Source organism: Suillus clintonianus (assembly GCF_016758775.1).
Source record: "Suillus clintonianus strain FC179 chromosome Unknown DEU56scaffold_62, whole genome shotgun sequence".
NCBI lineage: Eukaryota > Fungi > Basidiomycota > Agaricomycetes > Boletales > Suillaceae > Suillus > Suillus clintonianus.
Genome location: NW_024539286.1, coordinates 137,423 through 153,240, shown reverse-complemented (window position 1 = coordinate 153,240; position 15,818 = coordinate 137,423). Strand labels below are relative to the sequence as shown.

At 50.6% G+C, this 15,818-nt stretch overlaps 6 protein-coding genes across 6 annotated transcripts; 3 read left to right on the top strand and 3 right to left on the bottom strand.

The window, feature by feature from the left end:
* Positions 1-209: 209 nt before the first annotated feature.
* Positions 210-439, top strand: DEU56DRAFT_689308 (ribosomal protein S14; the record flags this gene model as incomplete). Its single annotated transcript, XM_041347084.1, has 2 exons — positions 210-271; positions 334-439. Coding segments are annotated over 2 exons (168 nt in total), but the record flags the coding sequence as incomplete, so codon positions are not given.
* A 770-nt stretch (positions 440-1,209) lies between these two features.
* Positions 1,210-4,756, bottom strand: DEU56DRAFT_872456 (ARM repeat-containing protein; the record flags this gene model as incomplete). Its single annotated transcript, XM_041355783.1, has 11 exons — positions 1,210-1,767; positions 1,818-1,928; positions 1,979-2,098; positions 2,151-2,321; positions 2,374-2,487; positions 2,563-2,900; positions 2,951-3,737; positions 3,790-3,848; positions 3,893-4,505; positions 4,560-4,598; positions 4,661-4,756. The coding sequence occupies 11 exons, from the start codon at positions 4,754-4,756 to the stop codon at positions 1,210-1,212; spliced, it is 3,006 nt and encodes a 1,001-aa protein (XP_041206045.1).
* A 517-nt stretch (positions 4,757-5,273) lies between these two features.
* DEU56DRAFT_816667 (uncharacterized protein) lies at positions 5,274-9,271 on the bottom strand. The gene is made up of 10 exons (XM_041353867.1): positions 9,137-9,271; positions 7,832-9,085; positions 7,487-7,782; positions 7,335-7,437; positions 7,189-7,270; positions 7,009-7,138; positions 6,605-6,955; positions 6,473-6,551; positions 6,316-6,419; positions 5,274-6,267 (listed from the first exon to the last, which is right to left on the bottom strand). Exons 1-10 carry the CDS (start codon positions 9,200-9,202, stop codon positions 5,688-5,690), a joined length of 3,045 nt encoding a protein of 1,014 aa, XP_041206044.1. The 5' UTR covers positions 9,203-9,271; the 3' UTR covers positions 5,274-5,687.
* A 58-nt stretch (positions 9,272-9,329) lies between these two features.
* DEU56DRAFT_816666 (uncharacterized protein) lies at positions 9,330-11,413 on the top strand. The gene is made up of 5 exons (XM_041353866.1): positions 9,330-9,555; positions 9,609-9,664; positions 9,713-9,818; positions 9,871-11,094; positions 11,206-11,413. The coding sequence occupies exons 1-4, from the start codon at positions 9,376-9,378 to the stop codon at positions 10,951-10,953; spliced, it is 1,425 nt and encodes a 474-aa protein (XP_041206043.1). The 5' UTR covers positions 9,330-9,375; the 3' UTR covers positions 10,954-11,094; positions 11,206-11,413.
* Positions 11,414-11,421: 8 nt separating this feature from the next.
* Positions 11,422-14,702, top strand: DEU56DRAFT_491374 (polysaccharide lyase family 8 protein). Its single transcript, XM_041346476.1, has 12 exons — positions 11,422-11,655; positions 11,708-11,980; positions 12,034-12,146; positions 12,209-12,411; positions 12,464-12,742; positions 12,799-12,866; positions 12,921-13,053; positions 13,104-13,121; positions 13,168-13,211; positions 13,263-13,428; positions 13,482-13,565; positions 13,612-14,702. The coding sequence occupies exons 1-12, from the start codon at positions 11,495-11,497 to the stop codon at positions 14,626-14,628; spliced, it is 2,559 nt and encodes an 852-aa protein (XP_041206042.1). The 5' UTR covers positions 11,422-11,494; the 3' UTR covers positions 14,629-14,702.
* Positions 14,703-14,776: 74 nt separating this feature from the next.
* Positions 14,777-15,721, bottom strand: DEU56DRAFT_741242 (uncharacterized protein; the record flags this gene model as incomplete). Its single annotated transcript, XM_041348864.1, has 1 exon — positions 14,777-15,721. The coding sequence occupies one exon, from the start codon at positions 15,719-15,721 to the stop codon at positions 14,777-14,779; it is 945 nt and encodes a 314-aa protein (XP_041206041.1).
* Positions 15,722-15,818: the final 97 nt, after the last annotated feature.

Below are 15,818 nucleotides of genomic sequence, written 5' to 3'. Positions count from 1 at the left end.
TACCGAAACAAAAATCCCCACGACGCCGAACCTTATCTCAGCCACTGTACAGTTTTTCCAAACACGGCAACTCTGTCATGGCGGGGGGAAGGTATTTCTGATTAGCAAGGCCTTCAACGCAAGCAACAGCCCCGGCAAGGTAAGCCAAAGCCTACGCATCGTCACTACGCAATCCAACCTTCGTCCCAGCATTAAACCAACATTTCAAAATGACCCACGACGCCGTTTGGTTCTCTCGTCCTAGAAAGTACGGAAAGGGTAGCCGCCAGTGGTGAGTCGCGCAAGCGTCGTCTGCATCATGAGTCGTTGAGTGATGGTCTGGGGGACGTCTAGCCGCCTCTGTGCACACCAGGCTGGTCTCATCCGCAAATACGGCCTTGACTTGTGCCGTCAATGCTTCCGTGAAAAGTCAGCTGCCATCGGTTTCGTGAAGGTGCGTCTCGTAGCGTTTGAGCGTATCGCAGCCGCTCATTTCCAACCAATAGAACCGGTGAAATGTTTCCAGTCGCGCACCTGCATCTTATATCATCATTTCTCTCGTCACGCTTCCAGATCATTCGGTCGTCTTGTATGTCATTATGATAATATGCCAACAAGACTAGCATGAAATGCACCTACCGTCCGATGCGCACAACGTCCCATTGTACCGCTGAAATACAACATCGATGTCTGGCATACCTTGTATTACACGAATGGGACTTTGAACAACACCATTGCGTAGTTCAGTGCTCTACATGAGACTCACAAGATGCATGATGCTTGGATACTGCCCACACCCTTGACTGTCAGCTCACACATAAGACCCGGAAAACAACGACGTCATAGATTGGACAATAAGTACAGAAGGTAGTGCTGCGACGGTTTAACCATTAAACAGACATTGCTTTAGATGACGGGGAAGATTAAGGCTATACAAATGGGGTGTGGCAGATAAGAAAGATGTATCAGAAAGCAACTAATAGCAATGGGGGGTTTGGAATATGCCGGTGCGGAAGTACAAATGCGCGGTGGTATGATAGAAGTCGGCCCTTGCTCATGATTGAAAAATCTCCTGGAAGATGAGATCGAGCCGAGCGACGTGCTTGTGAGGTATCGAGCGTCGAACGCAAGGACATAGAATATACATTGAAACCATTAAAGAGCGACTGCGCGGGTGCGCAAAGAACGAAAGAGCAGAAACGTCCAAAGAGGCATGCAATATGCCCCGCTCTACATGCCATAGCCGTAGCTCTGATAAGGATCATTCAATGACCCGGCAACACCGACCGTGCCAAAAGGGCTCACGTTAGCATATCCAGCAACGCCCGTATAGCCAGTGGCGTGGGTATGAGGAGGTGTCAGGCTCGCGCTATGAGGAGAGGTGCCTTGCAAGACATATCCATCGATCGAACGCGCCTGAAGACCGTGCATTTGGGGACCGAGGTGAGAATGACCGTAGGAACCTTGCCCTTGGATACCATACAAGCCTCCCTGGGCATAGACATCAGCAACACTGGTAGGGTGCATTCCCTGGGGGATGTGCCGGGCCCCTGCATTATGGTGACCGTGACCATGATGGCCGGGGTTGCCACCGTGATGGCCCGGGTTGCCCATGGGCATCATGCCCTGAGGAGCATGATAGCCGAAGTTCTCAGTGTTGGCCTGTTCCCGCTGCAACTTGTTTTGGATCCGCTTGCCGTAAGGAGTGTTACGAATTAAGGGGAGGACTGGGCGAATGCCTTCGACGAGGAGCATACGCTGCGCAGGATCGGCATAGTCCAGCGCGGTCTACAAGAATGTCCAGCCCAAACCACAAATGCACGAAAGAAAAATAGTACCTGCACACAATAGTTGCCATACGAGTCGCGAAGAAGTTTCTCCAAACGGGAGCGGTTGAGAAGCTCTTCAATCAAAATTTTCCTGGTACTGTGTTCGGCCACACGGATGCACTAGTTCCAGTCGGCATGAGAACGTTCATCAAGACAAAAAAGATACTCACTTTCTCAATGACATTCGAGCTAAACTTCTGGACAGAAAGCGCACAAACGTTGCCTGTGAACTGACGAATGACAGCATCGCTAAAACGATTGTCGTTAAGATCCAAGATATATTGAACAACCTGGCAACCCCAACTGTCAGTGCTAATACCGGAGGAGCAACGGGGCACTAACGTAGTTGCCGTAAGGGTCTTGAACGAGCGTCAACGCATTGTAAGTGATTTCATTCACAAGCTGGACGCGCTGATGGTCCGAAGCGTGATCAATGCAGCGCTGCAGCACGCAGCATCCATGACGGTGGGTAGCGACCTCCACGCAGTTGGCAGCCACTGCGTTGTATATGAACTGCCACGCCAAAGTTAGTATACCAAATATGTGGCACCGCCACACTCCTCACCTGGTTATCTTCCGGTGCAAGCTTGTTGAGACATTTTTGAATAACGTGGTTTCCGTTGAGATCCTTGATGAGCACTACAACATGAAGGCTGAGCGCAAGAATAATAGAATGAATCTGAGTGTTGTATCTATGATCAGTCTGTGCTCTACCGTAAGTCTGGAAGATAAAAATCCGCTGAAAGCGACTTGCCTGGCGTCTGGTTGACAAGAAATCAATCATTTTCTGCACTGCGCGCGTACCGTGCATGTTCAACGAAATGTTGACGAGATCCTGAGCGACGGACTCGCAAATGACGTTTCGCTGATCATCGGTGGAGAACTCGAGGAGCTTTTGGCAGAGGTAGTTTCCGAATGGATCAGTCATCAGATCCGCGAAGTGACCGAATGTTTCACGGAAGATCATGTCGCGGTGTTCAGGAACACCTTCTTCGAGCTTCTTTTGCAGGTAGCGGCAGCCATGCTGGTCTTTGCAGAGTGTGGGTATTTCGCCCTGAAGGTCTTCCAGGCGTGTGCCAGCGAAACGGTTCACTACACAACGCTCAGTGAAAAATAACTAGCTTGAGAAGATATAGCCTTACTATCCATGTCGCCCCTCTTGTGCTTGGGGCCGTGTAAACCGTTCATTTTTCCATCAGCACCGTTGCCACGGCCAATATGCAAGCCGTATCGCGTTCCATTGTGGTGATAGAGGGCGGTCGAGCCGCTCGCACCATTGACACTATTACCAGACCGGGTGCTAGAGTCGAGATCATACGAATTAAAGCGACCGCTGTCCATCTGACCGTTCAACCCATAAACGTCTTCGACGCCGTATTGTTCGAATCCCATGGAAACACTGTCATACTGGCCGGATGACAAGCGAGAGAGAGAAGGTTGGATCTCGTTCTTCCCCGAGTCCTCGTTGATCGGGTAACTACCTTGCGAAGAAAGCCGTCCGCTCAACGCCTGAGAATCAGGAGTGTGAGGAGTGCCTGGAGTATGCAGAAGATGCCCATTGCCACCGTTCGCCATAGACAACGGCGTAGCTGGCACCGAGCGCGTCGTGCTCATGGCCGGGGAGCCCCGCCTGGATCCAGGTGCTTGCCCAGTTGAACCAAGAGATGCTTGCATATGTTGACCTGCGTGGGGAGTCACAGCTCCACCGCCAAGGGTGGCAGTGGACAAATCAATAGGCGAAGACGTCAGCGTCAAAGTTGGGTTGGTGACAGTGCGGCGATCGTTACGGGAGCTCAAGCCGTCAGGTACGCGTGGGTTGTTGGAGAATTGTGGCCACTCAGAGTGCTTGTCACCTCTTGCTGAGAATGAATTGCGTGGTGATGTCTGGGAGCGATGCGCGAGATCCAGAGCAGCAGACGAGGTGGTAATCTTGCGGTTTGATGTCAGCAGTTTACAGTAAAACAAAACGCAGGTAAAGTACCCTGTTGGCATAGGATGCAAATTTGTCCTCGTCGGAAGTTGGAAGATGCCTCATAGCGTCTAGAAACGATGAGACAGGAAAACAATACGTAGACTTCACTCACTATGCATTTCCTGGTCCAATTGCTCGTCGAGCATCATTCCCACATTATACTGCTGGCCACGAGGGCGCTCCTCATCCCCATATCTCCCGCGAGTCAAGAGTGAATGTGCCACGGCGCCAGGGCTAGGCGTCGCTCGAGATGGACGCTCTCCAATTAAGGAGAGACCTTGCAAATGACCAGCAAGCTCCTCGTCGTGACTGCTAGCTGAAGTGCGACGGCTGGCTGGCATGCTTTTAGCTCCAGCGGGTCTCCCATAGTGACCATTCATTCCATGACCGGAGCCAAGCTCTGGGGACCGATGAACGGAAGGCGCATAAGTGACTGACTTTCTCTTATCCGCAACCGCAGAACCAACTGCTTTCGAAAGCGTCTCTGCATCCACCGAAGAGTGAGAGAGAGCAGCCCTAACAAGATTGTCGCCATTCAAAACCGCGTTCACTCTTGGAGGAGTGGTAGGTGCAGAAACCGCAAGATGGGCTGAGCTGGTCGGGTCATAAGGAATGCTCAGCAACTCCTGGGCCTGCTGTTGCTCTAGCGCGCGCATTTGATCCTCGAACATTTTCCGCTGCAATAACCTTTGACGCTCGTGCTCCAAGCGCTTCAGCTCGACGCGCTTCGGGACGGAAGGTCAATTAAAAGAGAAAACGGAGTTATGAAGGAGACTCACAGCCGACATATCAGGCATATTAGTACCCAGTCTCGCAGCCTAGAAGACACAATAAAGTATTGTGAAAAGTGAGACAGCGAAGGGATGAAAAATGGACTTACCGAGTCTGCGAGATCGAGGAAAGCAGGAGGGCTCTGCTTTCTCCCGTCTGAGGAACGATTATCGGAGGAACCATTAATGTTTTCAGCGGTAATCATTGCAAATAGCAAAAAGGTTGAAAGCTTTTCTTCCAAAGGTGTGAATGACAGAAAACAGATCGAGGAAAGCGAGGAGAGATTAGAAAAATTAAGCCTAGTTGCACACAAAGATCCTTGATGAAGAAAGTGTAAGTGGTAATGAAAGTAGAGCGCGTCGTAAATACCGACCTGCAAGCCAATTTTGAGGCTGTCTAGTGGATTGATGGTACAAAGCTACTTAGTGGGCTGAACGGTTGAAAGGTCAGAGAGCATGTGGAACGCGATGTAAGACGAAGACAAGCACCTTTTTTCAATTCTCCAGTTTTTTGACGACTAAAACTTGAAAGGGAGAACGGTGAAGTTTGAGTAGTTATGAGCAGCGTATTTAAGGCACTTCGCTAGCCGGCGTGGGTGAACTGGCAGAGCAAAAATCCCGGAAGGACCCCGTTTTTTAAAGTCCGCCGGAACGGCAGCGTACCCAAATCTTTCGTAATCGCCGATCCTCTTATTCAAAATCAAGTTCCCTTCTTTCACTACCGTTAAATGTATTCATTCATAGTACCAGAGCCTTGTTAGACCTAGTAGACAACTGGTAGAGCATCCTCTGTAATTAATTCAAAACATATGTTCAGTCTCATCCAACAAGGGCCCAGCTTCCATTGTGCTAGTCAGTGGACCCTTCACGACGATCGACTCAACGTTATCTCAATGTAAAGTACGCCGGCTGCGGCTACTAGTCTCCCTCTGCCGTTGCACAGAAGCTCGTCTTCCTTACCGCCCGCGGTCGCTTTGCGGACCTCGGACCAGCGTCCGACAACTCACCTTTGGAAAACAGCGCGCTTAGCAAAACAAGATCGATCAAAAAGTGTCCTGCAAAAGCTCGCCTTCATTAAGATATGTCGCAATTCATATAACACGTCGCACATCATCTCCGCTTCCCTCCATTAAGCCATCACGAAGCACGCGCAACAACAGTGCAAGGTGCAGCGGCAGAAGCATCATCCACAATTTTCTCCATCGGCTCCTTTGCCCCTTCAGTGCCTTCACTAACACTCACTTCCGCTGCCTCAACACCCTTACCCTCCTCACAATCAACCACAACACCTCGGATAGTCCGCCGATCCTCTTCATCCTCCCCCATCCTTAAATTCGGACCCGATAACCCTGACATCGCACCCTGGACCCCATCTTGTGCTTCCTCACCGGTTTCAGGGTCCAATTTCACCGACACCCGACCGCTAGCAGAAGCGTTCCGCGAACGTAAAAAGCCCGGCAGGGGCGGGAAACCAATTGATAGTTTCGAATACCGAGAGAAGGTACCACCTTCGGTAAATGGTGCAGTTGCCGTAGGCGTCGTTGAGCCGCTCTCGGGTGGAGTGGTGCTCTCGGCCTCTACCTCTCCAGGCAACTCACGCTGACTACGGTCAGCTTTCGGACTGTCTGGCGTGAGCACTAGTGCAGGAGGCAGTGGGCGTGTAGGTGGCGGTGTTGCGAGACCAGAAGAAGCTGATGAATCAAATACTCGAGAGTTGCTTTAATAAACAAATCAGATGCGAACGCAGTGCGAAGACTTGACTTACTGAATGCTCGCGCATTCACCATCAGTAAGTGTCAGGAGCAAGTTTTTCAAATTAGGTAGCGTGTGCCGCATATCCAGCGCTCGTAAATCGCGATCTGCCATGAGCTGCCACCGTCGGCAAAGGTCAGACACCGACGGGCACCCACAATCGAGCTCACCATTTCAATATCCTTGTTGAGCAGGAACACTCCATACTCAAATCGATATGTGTCAACGCCCTTCGAGAATAGAGGAAACCTAATTTATCTTGTCAGCTGATGGAAATGCAATGCACGAGGCATTAAGTTTACATTCTTGGACCAACCATAGCGGAGATGTTATCTCTGATCAGACTCCGACTCCCTATACAGGTGATAGGATACGTGAGTCCTTTGCCCATATAGATGGCAAGGAGCTGCACAAGCTGTGCAGCAAAACCTAAGGCAGTGGCTACTGCATCTTCAGTCACTTCCTTATGGGAGGCCAGCGACAATGGTGGGGCAGGCTCGGTGGTGTCCAACGGGATGGGCAACGGAACGGCGAGGATTGTGAATAGCAGCTCTGAGGAAGAAAGCAGCTCGATAGGATATATTTTTGACAGGGTCGAGATCAAGGCTGTTCGTATAACTGGAAGACGCTTCCGAAGGGCGTCAAGACACCGCCTGTACATTTGCCAATCAGCTTCCGCTAAACGCCGGCACGGAGAAGGACAAACTTCTGCTCAGAAACCTCCACAGCAGTCTGCTGGAGGTTAACATGCTCTTCGGCATGCATCAACCCGGCAGTCGCAAGCATATCTCTCCGTTGTTTTATCTTCTTCCGCCGAGAAGCAATATCTTCGCGTACTATAAAGTAATAAGCACGGAGTACGTATCGGCAAGCGTAAGGGTCTCACAGAGACTAGCCCGTCCCAAGATCTCTTTCGCTTCAGATTGTCGATCTTCGACACGCACTTCACGTTCCGAAGCCTCCCGATTCTATTGGATCTCATTTTAAAACCGTTCGCGGGAAATAATCCGATTACACAATACATGCACGTACCAATATCGCAACAACATCATTGTTCAATGTTGTGTCTATTTGCCGGATCACCTTCGCAAGCGACTCCTCGTGGTCAACGATGCATGACCAGAGCGTAACGAGCCTGATTGGTGATGTTAGAGGATACCATATAGATCATCAGCGGTACTGACTGCAGTAAATCCTGCGAACTCGCAGTTCTGGCATCTGCCCTGCGTGATCTGCGCGATCTGGTAGGCTGCTCAGATGGCGTCCGGGTGAGATGGAAATGCGTTGGTGTAGCCTGGTCGGCAGACTGTCCGAATTTCCGAATTTCTGTCTCTGGTTCAGAGGCGTAGGTAGGAGAAGGAGAGCGTGAGTGTGATTGTACCCTCGAAACTGAACGAGCGGGCAAGTAGAAGGTTTGTGGGCAAGTGGAAAATGATATGAAAAGGGTATTAGACGGGAGGCGTGAGGGATGAGCCTCCAACTAGTTGAGCGATTAGAAATTATGAGAAAAAGTTTTTGATTGCGCATACCTCAGGTGTCAGAGGAACAAGGTCTGCCGGGGTGACATTCCATTGTTCTAGTACAGTCCACTCGGGTCCTGCTCTAGTAGGATCAGTCACCAACATCTCCTTCTGTTTTCCTTTACCATCAAGTGGAGCTCCACCGAGCCGACAAGTCTTCGCCATGAGCTCAATCTTCATCGTATCGGAACTTAAATCCGTCCATGGAGCAAACTCAAATTCTGACCGTGCGTCAATCACGAAAGAAGGGTTCGTCGAGGGTTGGTGGATAGGTGATATGTAGTTTGGCACGGTGCGAAGCGGAGGTGGTTCTGGAGATGCTGGGGAAGCTGGAGGCGATGGTAGCTGGCTCGTTGTGGGGTTGTGTGGGACAGAAGCCGAGGACTTATGTGTTTTAGGAACCACTCGTGGTGCCAGGGACGCTCCTGCTGTCCTGGCTGGCATTGTACCTTTTCTGAGGGAGGTAGAAGAGCGGGAATGTTCCGGTCGGGATAATGATGCAGCCTTGGGTGCCTCCGTACTGTTCGGACGTAACATTTTGGAAGCTTTGCGCACACCGGCCACCGGATTAGGAGAGACAAAGTCATTGGAAGTGGAGGAGCGTGCGCGTGGAGCACTTTCAGCACGGGTTCGTTGTATTGGGGACGGAAACGGTAATACATCCGGAGGGTCCGGAACAGTAATTGAAATGAATGTTTCCACGAGGCGGGATTGAACAACTTTCTCCAATGTCCTCTGCGAATAGTCGAAGAATAATGACGAAGATGAAACGGTAGTCAAGGTCGAAGGCGCCTGCGTATTCGAGGTCGAGGAGAGGGCGTTGGCCGTAGATGCACTGAGGGACGAGACCATGGAGCTGGTGCGCGCCCGATTACTGAGTTTTATCGTAGGTGCAGTAGCACTAGTTGAAATGGTGCGGGAGATGGCGTTGCTCCTTTGCGTGGGCTCCGCGCTCCCTCCTCCTGAGAAACTGACTTTGGAGTGGGTTCTCCGACGACCTCTCCCGTCACCATCGTCCAATATTGAAGCATGATCATCTATGCGCGCACTTCGAAGGGTATTGACAGAATTTGCGGAGATCCGCCGCGAGCGTTGTCGAGAAAGGGTTATATCAAGGTCATCAGAGAGGTTTCCCAGAGGCGTGAATTGGGAGTATTCAGCAGGTCGAGCGAGAGCAGAAGCAAATGCATCTCGAACGGGAAAAGGTGTTAAATTCCGAACTTGAATTGAAGTTATATGACGCAGACGTCTTTGGGAACACTCCTGGTTGTGCGACATTTGAGGAACAAGGGCAAAGAGTGTCTATGAACGTACCTCGTGTTCGACGTTGACACTGTCTGAGCACGTCGTTAGGGTTGTGTCATGGACGCTGTGTGACATGTCCTGTAAGCATATATAAGGTCAATGAGAGCGCTTCCGTCTACGTGAGGCAGTCGGGTGTCGGAGCAGTGCTAGTTAGGTAGTCTTGTTCAGACTTTCCATTCTGGGTGTAAACATATCTTTGACCCCGTTTCACTGCCTTCAGAATCAGAAATAGACACAGGGCGCTTCTCATGCCGCCAAAGCCAAAACCACGTAAAGTCGTAAAGGCGCCAAAGAGCGCGTCTTCCCAGACCAAGTTTTTAGAGCCACAAGACACTCCATCAGACTCTGCGATGCCTCCTCCACCCGTACCACCAAAAGCCATGGCCATTCTCGAGCCTGAAATGAATGCGCTCATGGATTGCTTGAAGGTGAGTTATAACCTTTCCAAATGTGACTGACACTATCTCAGTCATTTTGACAGAACGCGGTGGTAAGAACCGGTCAAATTTATTCATTTCATGCCGATTCCCGAAGACTGTACGTAGCTTAATAGTTGTCAACTATCACCGTACTAACTATCAGCAGCGGCATTAACAGATATGCGCCATATCCACCCCGTTCTTTGACAGATTCACTCGGACGTGAGGTCGAAAGATTCGATCAACTTTATGATGCTATGGAGTCGCGATTGGTGAGTTACCAACTTCTTCAAATCGAGGTACGTCTTCCAATAATGTCCAAAGCTTCGAGCGATCGCGGTGCTAGAAAGAGACCTAGCCCGTGAGCAGTATCGCGCTCGCGAAGCCGAGAATGCCGCGATCGCTACCCGCACTCGTTCCAAATCCACATCAGAGTCTCCCACCACGCGCAAAGTTCCTTTACCTCCACTGGAGGTTAACACAGATATTATTATGGGTCCACCAGCTCTTCCGGCTCAAGCATCTCCCCCCCACGGTCTTGCGAATCCCGCTCGTCGCGGATCAACCATCTCCCTATCATCCCTGCACCGCCCCCCGTTCCCTCTCAAACTAGACCTCTCCTCATCTTCCCTCCGAATGTCTGCAGAAGAAGCCGCTTTATTTTCCCAGAGTTTACCCTCTCCGGTATCCCTTGCGCCCAAATCAGCTCGCCCTTCAGCTCAAACGGAGTTAGACCTCATGGCTGCATTTGCGTCTGCAACTGCCGGCTCTTCACAACACGTTGACATCGACTTAACTGTCGATGATGATCCCCCTATGGCTCCCATCGATGCGTCCTTAGGAAGTTCTGCAGACAAGCCAATTGAGCTCGATCTTGACTCCATCGACATGGAAATGTCAACCATGACAGACCTTTTCGGAGATGGAACCGAAACAGGTTCGGGAGAGAACAGTGGGGTAGAAGGCATATTTTCCCCCGTCGCCCCTGACTCCGGTGCTTCAAATCCCGCAAAAGAGTCCCAAGAAGGCGGGCTTGACATGGAGATGCTCGGCGCACTATCAGCAGTGGATAATAATAACCACGGTAATGATATGTTCGGACCATCAGATGCCAGTGGACTGCAATCTGGGCAGCATTCCTCGCTTGGCGTCCAGAGTTCGCCTCCTAGCAATGTGGCACCTTCTCCTAGTGCGATTCTCGCAAGCTTCGCTGGTTCTCAATCAGATGGGACTCACCAGCTTCCGGCTGGGGATGGCAATTTCGATTTGTCTACTCTTGATCTTTCCAACTTCGACTCTACCTTCTTCCATCGGTCCCCAGATATGAACTTGATGGATATGGAGGCGTTACTGGACTCCATGGGACAAAGCGGGGGCAACTCTGACGGGACAAAACCACCATCATGAACTCATCACGAATCGTTGTTCACTTGGAGTTATCAGCTTGCTCAAGTTAATGATGACGTGCGATGCTACAGCAAGTTATCAGGATGGTCAATTCCAAGACTAGCTTCCGTTCATATCGCTAGTCACCAATTATCCTAATGAGTGAGCTTCTTACCAGTTAGCCACACCTGTACCAGTCTGTGACCTCCTATGAGTCTTGGACTTCATGTGGCGAACTCAGTCCTTCCCAAAAGCAACTGAAGAACTTCACAGGCTTTGAAAATTGAGCCACACTTTGCGGTGATTGTCATGTGGAGTTTCGCGATCGCGGCTACGAATCTGTACGTGATTCTGAGCTAGTCTGACATCTGATTGGTGGAAAGTACGCGGTAACGGCATACACCATACGGAAAAGAAGGCGCTGCGTTCTGCTGGTACCTACTTGTTAAGCCACGTCAATTTCTTGCACTAATGTCACCGCGTCTGCCATTAAAGTATAAAAAAGATGGCCTAGATTCGATTCTTACAGCAGCAGAAGTAACCCGAGTCTCCACGGACGGTCATGGTGGTCCTTCGTTCGTTCGTTTACACTTCCCTGTTGTGTGTAGCGAATCTCGCGGAAGCAGCGGAAGGGTCTCATGGCCTTCCTGGGTCCTCTCATCGACACGTAGCTCGTCATCTAGGAAAGCCGAGGCAATTCGGTCAGCCTCCAAACGCAGTCAGGTCAGTCTAGCGCCGAGTCTTCGTTCAGCGGTGTTTGACGGTGCAAACGAAGATATGCATCTCAGCCTTCTGCTTCGCAAACATCTAGTGGCAGCGAAACGTCGACGTTGGCATCCATAACGGTCGCTACGCCTTCAGCTTCTCTCGTCTCTGCCACAAGTGTTCAATTTACGAGTGCTATCTCATCTACGGCGAGTGCACCTGCTAGCAATCCAACACAAGCATCAAATTCAAGCACCTTACAAGACATCGCCACCATTCACTCTCGACGATTGAACACAATTGTAAACAGTATCACAGGTGACCCAAGTAATATATCAACTTGGTTCGTTCCTCTCGCCAAGCTACCTGACTGTGCTGAAGTTACCCCTGTTTCAGGCTCGCAGATCTTCAGGCAGACGGTAAATGGCCGGACTCTGACGTCGATTACGCAGCGGGCTGTGATGGTCGGAAAGCAAGCTGGCCAGCTGCAGATCACTGGGTTCGCATCAGTCAGTTGCCCGACACCCAACTCGATGCGATATATACTGACAGCACAATTGCTTCTCTACAGGTACAATGACTGCTGCCTGGCATGGGGGACTCCAAGGCTATGATCAATACGTCAACAGTTCAACACTATTCACTGCCATAGGCAGCGGCATGGACTATTGGTTTAATAATGACTTTACGAACGTCGGCTGTCTCGTTGAAGGAGGCACCGACAGCTGTCCTTGCGGCACACCCGGTTACTGGAATACGAACTGGTATGACAACGTGCGTCCAACCATTCATGTCAATTTTCCGAGGCCTGATGACATTGTCCCAGGTCATCCTTATCCCCGGTCTTGTTGCAGAGTCCTGTCTTCTTCTCAACGACACCCTGACACAGACACAATTAGGCAACTGCAGCAATATCTCCCTGCGTGCTTATGGCGCTTTCGATCATGGATATAGCTTCGAAGCTGGAGCAAATATCCTGGACATGGCTAAAACAGGTCTGGATCAAGGTCTACTTGTGGTCAATGTTTCTTTGGTCTCGGACGCGTACAGGAGAGTCCATGATACCATCGTCGTACAGACAAATATCAGCAGACAAGTTGATGGGGTAAGCACCCCAAAAGTCCCGGTGTGCTCAGTTTCTGAACGAGTTTTGTTCGATAGATTCAGTCAGACGGTTCCTTCGGGCAGCACCTTGGGCTGCTTTACAATGGTAACTACGGGAACGTCTTGTACGCACGCATTTTTGTTTTGTTTTTTGTGCATGTTTTGAATATGCTGGATAGCTCCAACGACGTTCTCGTTTTCGAGACCGCAGCGGCTGGGACTTCATTCGAGGCTGGCAGCGAGTCAAGGGCTGCCCTCGAGACATTGTACGACGGACACCGATGGATGATAAATTTTAATGCCGAAACACAGGTTCGTGCGTGCATGTTCGACCCCAGCAACGGCTAAATGGTTGTTTTCAGGTGTTACATTGGGATCTTGTAAGTTTCAGCCACAACTACTGAACATCTCTCATGGATAGTGTAGAGCCCAGTGGGTCGCTTCATAAGCTCACCAGTGGCCGCCGGCCAGTACGCATTCAGTTTTTTGATGCAGTCCAATCGAATTGACCTCTGACATAGGGCGAGTTCTGGTATCCAAACAAACCTCTCAATGGTGGAAGAACTTGGCGAGCAATGGAATTCGGACGTTCTCGTTAACTACGCTAGAAGTCTTTCGGTGAATGCAACCAATGCAAATGCAGGGGCGTTACTTGGTAACCGTATGTTCTTTGACAATGATTACATGGTATGCCTGAGGCGTCCCTGAGCGCTCTATATTCAAACTCAAAAACTCAATAGGTTACCCGGGGTTCTGGCTATGTTACGTCTCTCAAGATGTACTCGAGAAGAACCCGAAATACCGAGTGTACGAACTCACAGAACGTAAGTTCTTCTCTCGCGCCAACATAATCGCACTTATTTCCTGCAGCTTCTTGGTTTCCATCTCGCCGATGGCGTCGTTTACACATACCTCCATGGCGATGAGTACGAAGATATAGCCGCTGCCTGGGACTGGAACCTCATCCCAGGCATAACTGTCGACTACAACGCCACCGTCCTTGACTGCGCCCACACCAAATATGTCGGAGTGGAACCATTTGTCGGTGGTGTCAGCGACGGACAAGTCGGCGTCGCAGCAATGCGCTATACCAATCCCATCAGCAAGTCCTTTTCGTGGCAAAAGACATGGTTCTTCCTTGAGGATGATGTTCAGTATGTTATGATCGCCAACATCTCCTCGAAGTCGAATGCCCCCATATTTTCTGTTCTCGACCAAAGACGTTTCAGAGAACCTGGCGTATTCGTCAATGGCGCGGGGACTTTCGGGGGGAACTTCACAGACCCCCACACCATGTGGCACGGTGACGTCGGGTACGAGTTTAATGGAGCCAACGGAACGTATGAGCTATCCGTCGAATGGGGCAACAGGACAGGTGACTGGTCCAGCACAGGGGTCTGGTCTGGTCAAGAAACAGTCAACCTGTTCTCTGCTTGGTTGCACCACAAGGACCTCAACACCCCGATCTCCTACGCAGTATACCCTGCAGTTGATTACGGCACCTTCACTCTCAAGCGTGCTTCCACTCGCTTGACTGAAATCCAGAACAACGCCTCTTTGAGCGCACTTTTGGATGAAGACCATGACACGGTGTTTGGTGTCTTCTGGGAGGAATCGGGTGGTTCTTTCACATTCACCGACAAGGTTTACGGTTCTATGAAGGTCGAGTCAAGTGCTCATGCTACTTTCATCTACCGCATGGACACGGGCAACCTCACGGTGGCTGATCCGTCACGAAAGTTGCCGCACTTGACATTCAAAATTTCTGTGGAAGATGGACTGGGAGGACCTTGTGAATGGGGAGGGGAGAGCAGTGTTACCGCGCATTTTGACATGACTAGAAGCGATTTGGCAGGCAATAGTGTCAGCCAGATCCTGAATCAATAACAACGTCTCGCTACATACACGTCGACATGAATATACTTACCCCCATGCATATAGATATAGTCATTTGGATAATCATCTCATACCCCAATCATACCCTGTTGTGTTCGGAGTCCACTCGTTCGAGATTCAAGCTAGAATGATAATAAATCTATACAGTCCCCGTCATCAAATACTTATCCAGTTTCTTCCGTAGAGGATGACCATCGCGTACGCCAGTGACGCGCATTGCATTTGCAAGTTCTGTCACCAGTCTCTTCCTCTCCTCCACATCCACATCTTGCTTTTCTAGCAACTCCCTGACAGCTCTGGCAAGGCGCCCCTTCGGTAAATTGGGTGCGTTCCCATTATGAGCCCCTGGCTTCCTCCTTTTATTCCCCTTCAATTTAGGGACAGCCAGCAAAGGCTCCATAAATTCCGTTCTGAACCGTCGGAGCGCCAGCGCAGACAACGGTACGACACGGTCAAGCGGACTTGCCGCCTCCGCACACGACTCAGCCTGTGCAAGCTGCTCGCTCGTCCCCCCTTCATCCCATCCCCACTTCTTCAATTCCACCGTCCGCCTCTCCTTTAACTTATTCGAAATCTTCTCTTTCGTATCCCCGTCCTGTATAGCCTTCGCAACAGCATCGAAAATATCGCTCAGAGTGAGCCAGCCTCTGTCTTCGTCGACGGCGCGTTTCACATAGTGTCGGTTCACATAATTGAGAAGACGGTTCACGGAGTGTGCGCCAGCAGCGTAGCGGTTGAAACACGGAACGATGTAATGGATCAGAGATGAATCATCCTCTGGGGCTCCAAGTAACAGCTCCCGGGCGACTTCCGCATAGTACTTGTCGATATGTTCATACAAATCCGTTCCGCTAGGCGTAAGTCTTTCGCGCTCCTTGTTAGTGCTGACAGCTTCTACTTGCATCGTGAAATAGTTGTAGGTTGCTGTGTGTATGCCCATGTGATATGAAACGTCGATAACGGGCGCTTTTTCAGTTGAGTTCGTGGGTGAGCGGACAATATGGTTTAGTGCTGGAAGTAGATATCCCCAGAGCGAGGACAGAGATGCAGAGGGGTTGGCACTGCCTGCGGACGGATTGGGCATTGGCGGCAGGAGCACCATAGGCTCGGCTTGCTTGCCTTTGCCTTTGGACATGGTCGCAATGATCTAAAAACTGAAGATGGCTGACACTTCGATGACA

Excerpts from the sequence above, each read along its gene's own strand:
- DEU56DRAFT_816667 (XM_041353867.1), bottom strand. The coding sequence starts at position 9,202 with ATGTCACACAGCGTCCATGACACAACCCTAACGACGTGCTCAGACAGT. Across the intron at positions 7,139-7,188 it reads CTTGGGACGGGCTAGTCTCT|TACGCGAAGATATTGCTTCT; the intron begins GTGAGACCCTTA and ends ATTACTTTATAG. Across the intron at positions 6,956-7,008 it reads GTGGAGGTTTCTGAGCAGAA|GCGGTGTCTTGACGCCCTTC; the intron begins GTTTGTCCTTCT and ends GCAAATGTACAG.
- DEU56DRAFT_816666 (XM_041353866.1), top strand. The coding sequence starts at position 9,376 with ATGCCGCCAAAGCCAAAACCACGTAAAGTCGTAAAGGCGCCAAAGAGC. Across the intron at positions 9,665-9,712 it reads CATGCCGATTCCCGAAGACT|CGGCATTAACAGATATGCGC; the intron begins GTACGTAGCTTA and ends AACTATCAGCAG. Across the intron at positions 9,819-9,870 it reads ATGCTATGGAGTCGCGATTG|CTTCGAGCGATCGCGGTGCT; the intron begins GTGAGTTACCAA and ends TAATGTCCAAAG.
- DEU56DRAFT_491374 (XM_041346476.1), top strand. The coding sequence starts at position 11,495 with ATGGTGGTCCTTCGTTCGTTCGTTTACACTTCCCTGTTGTGTGTAGCG. Across the intron at positions 11,656-11,707 it reads CAGCCTCCAAACGCAGTCAG|ATATGCATCTCAGCCTTCTG; the intron begins GTCAGTCTAGCG and ends GTGCAAACGAAG. Across the intron at positions 12,867-12,920 it reads GGTAACTACGGGAACGTCTT|CTCCAACGACGTTCTCGTTT; the intron begins GTACGCACGCAT and ends TATGCTGGATAG.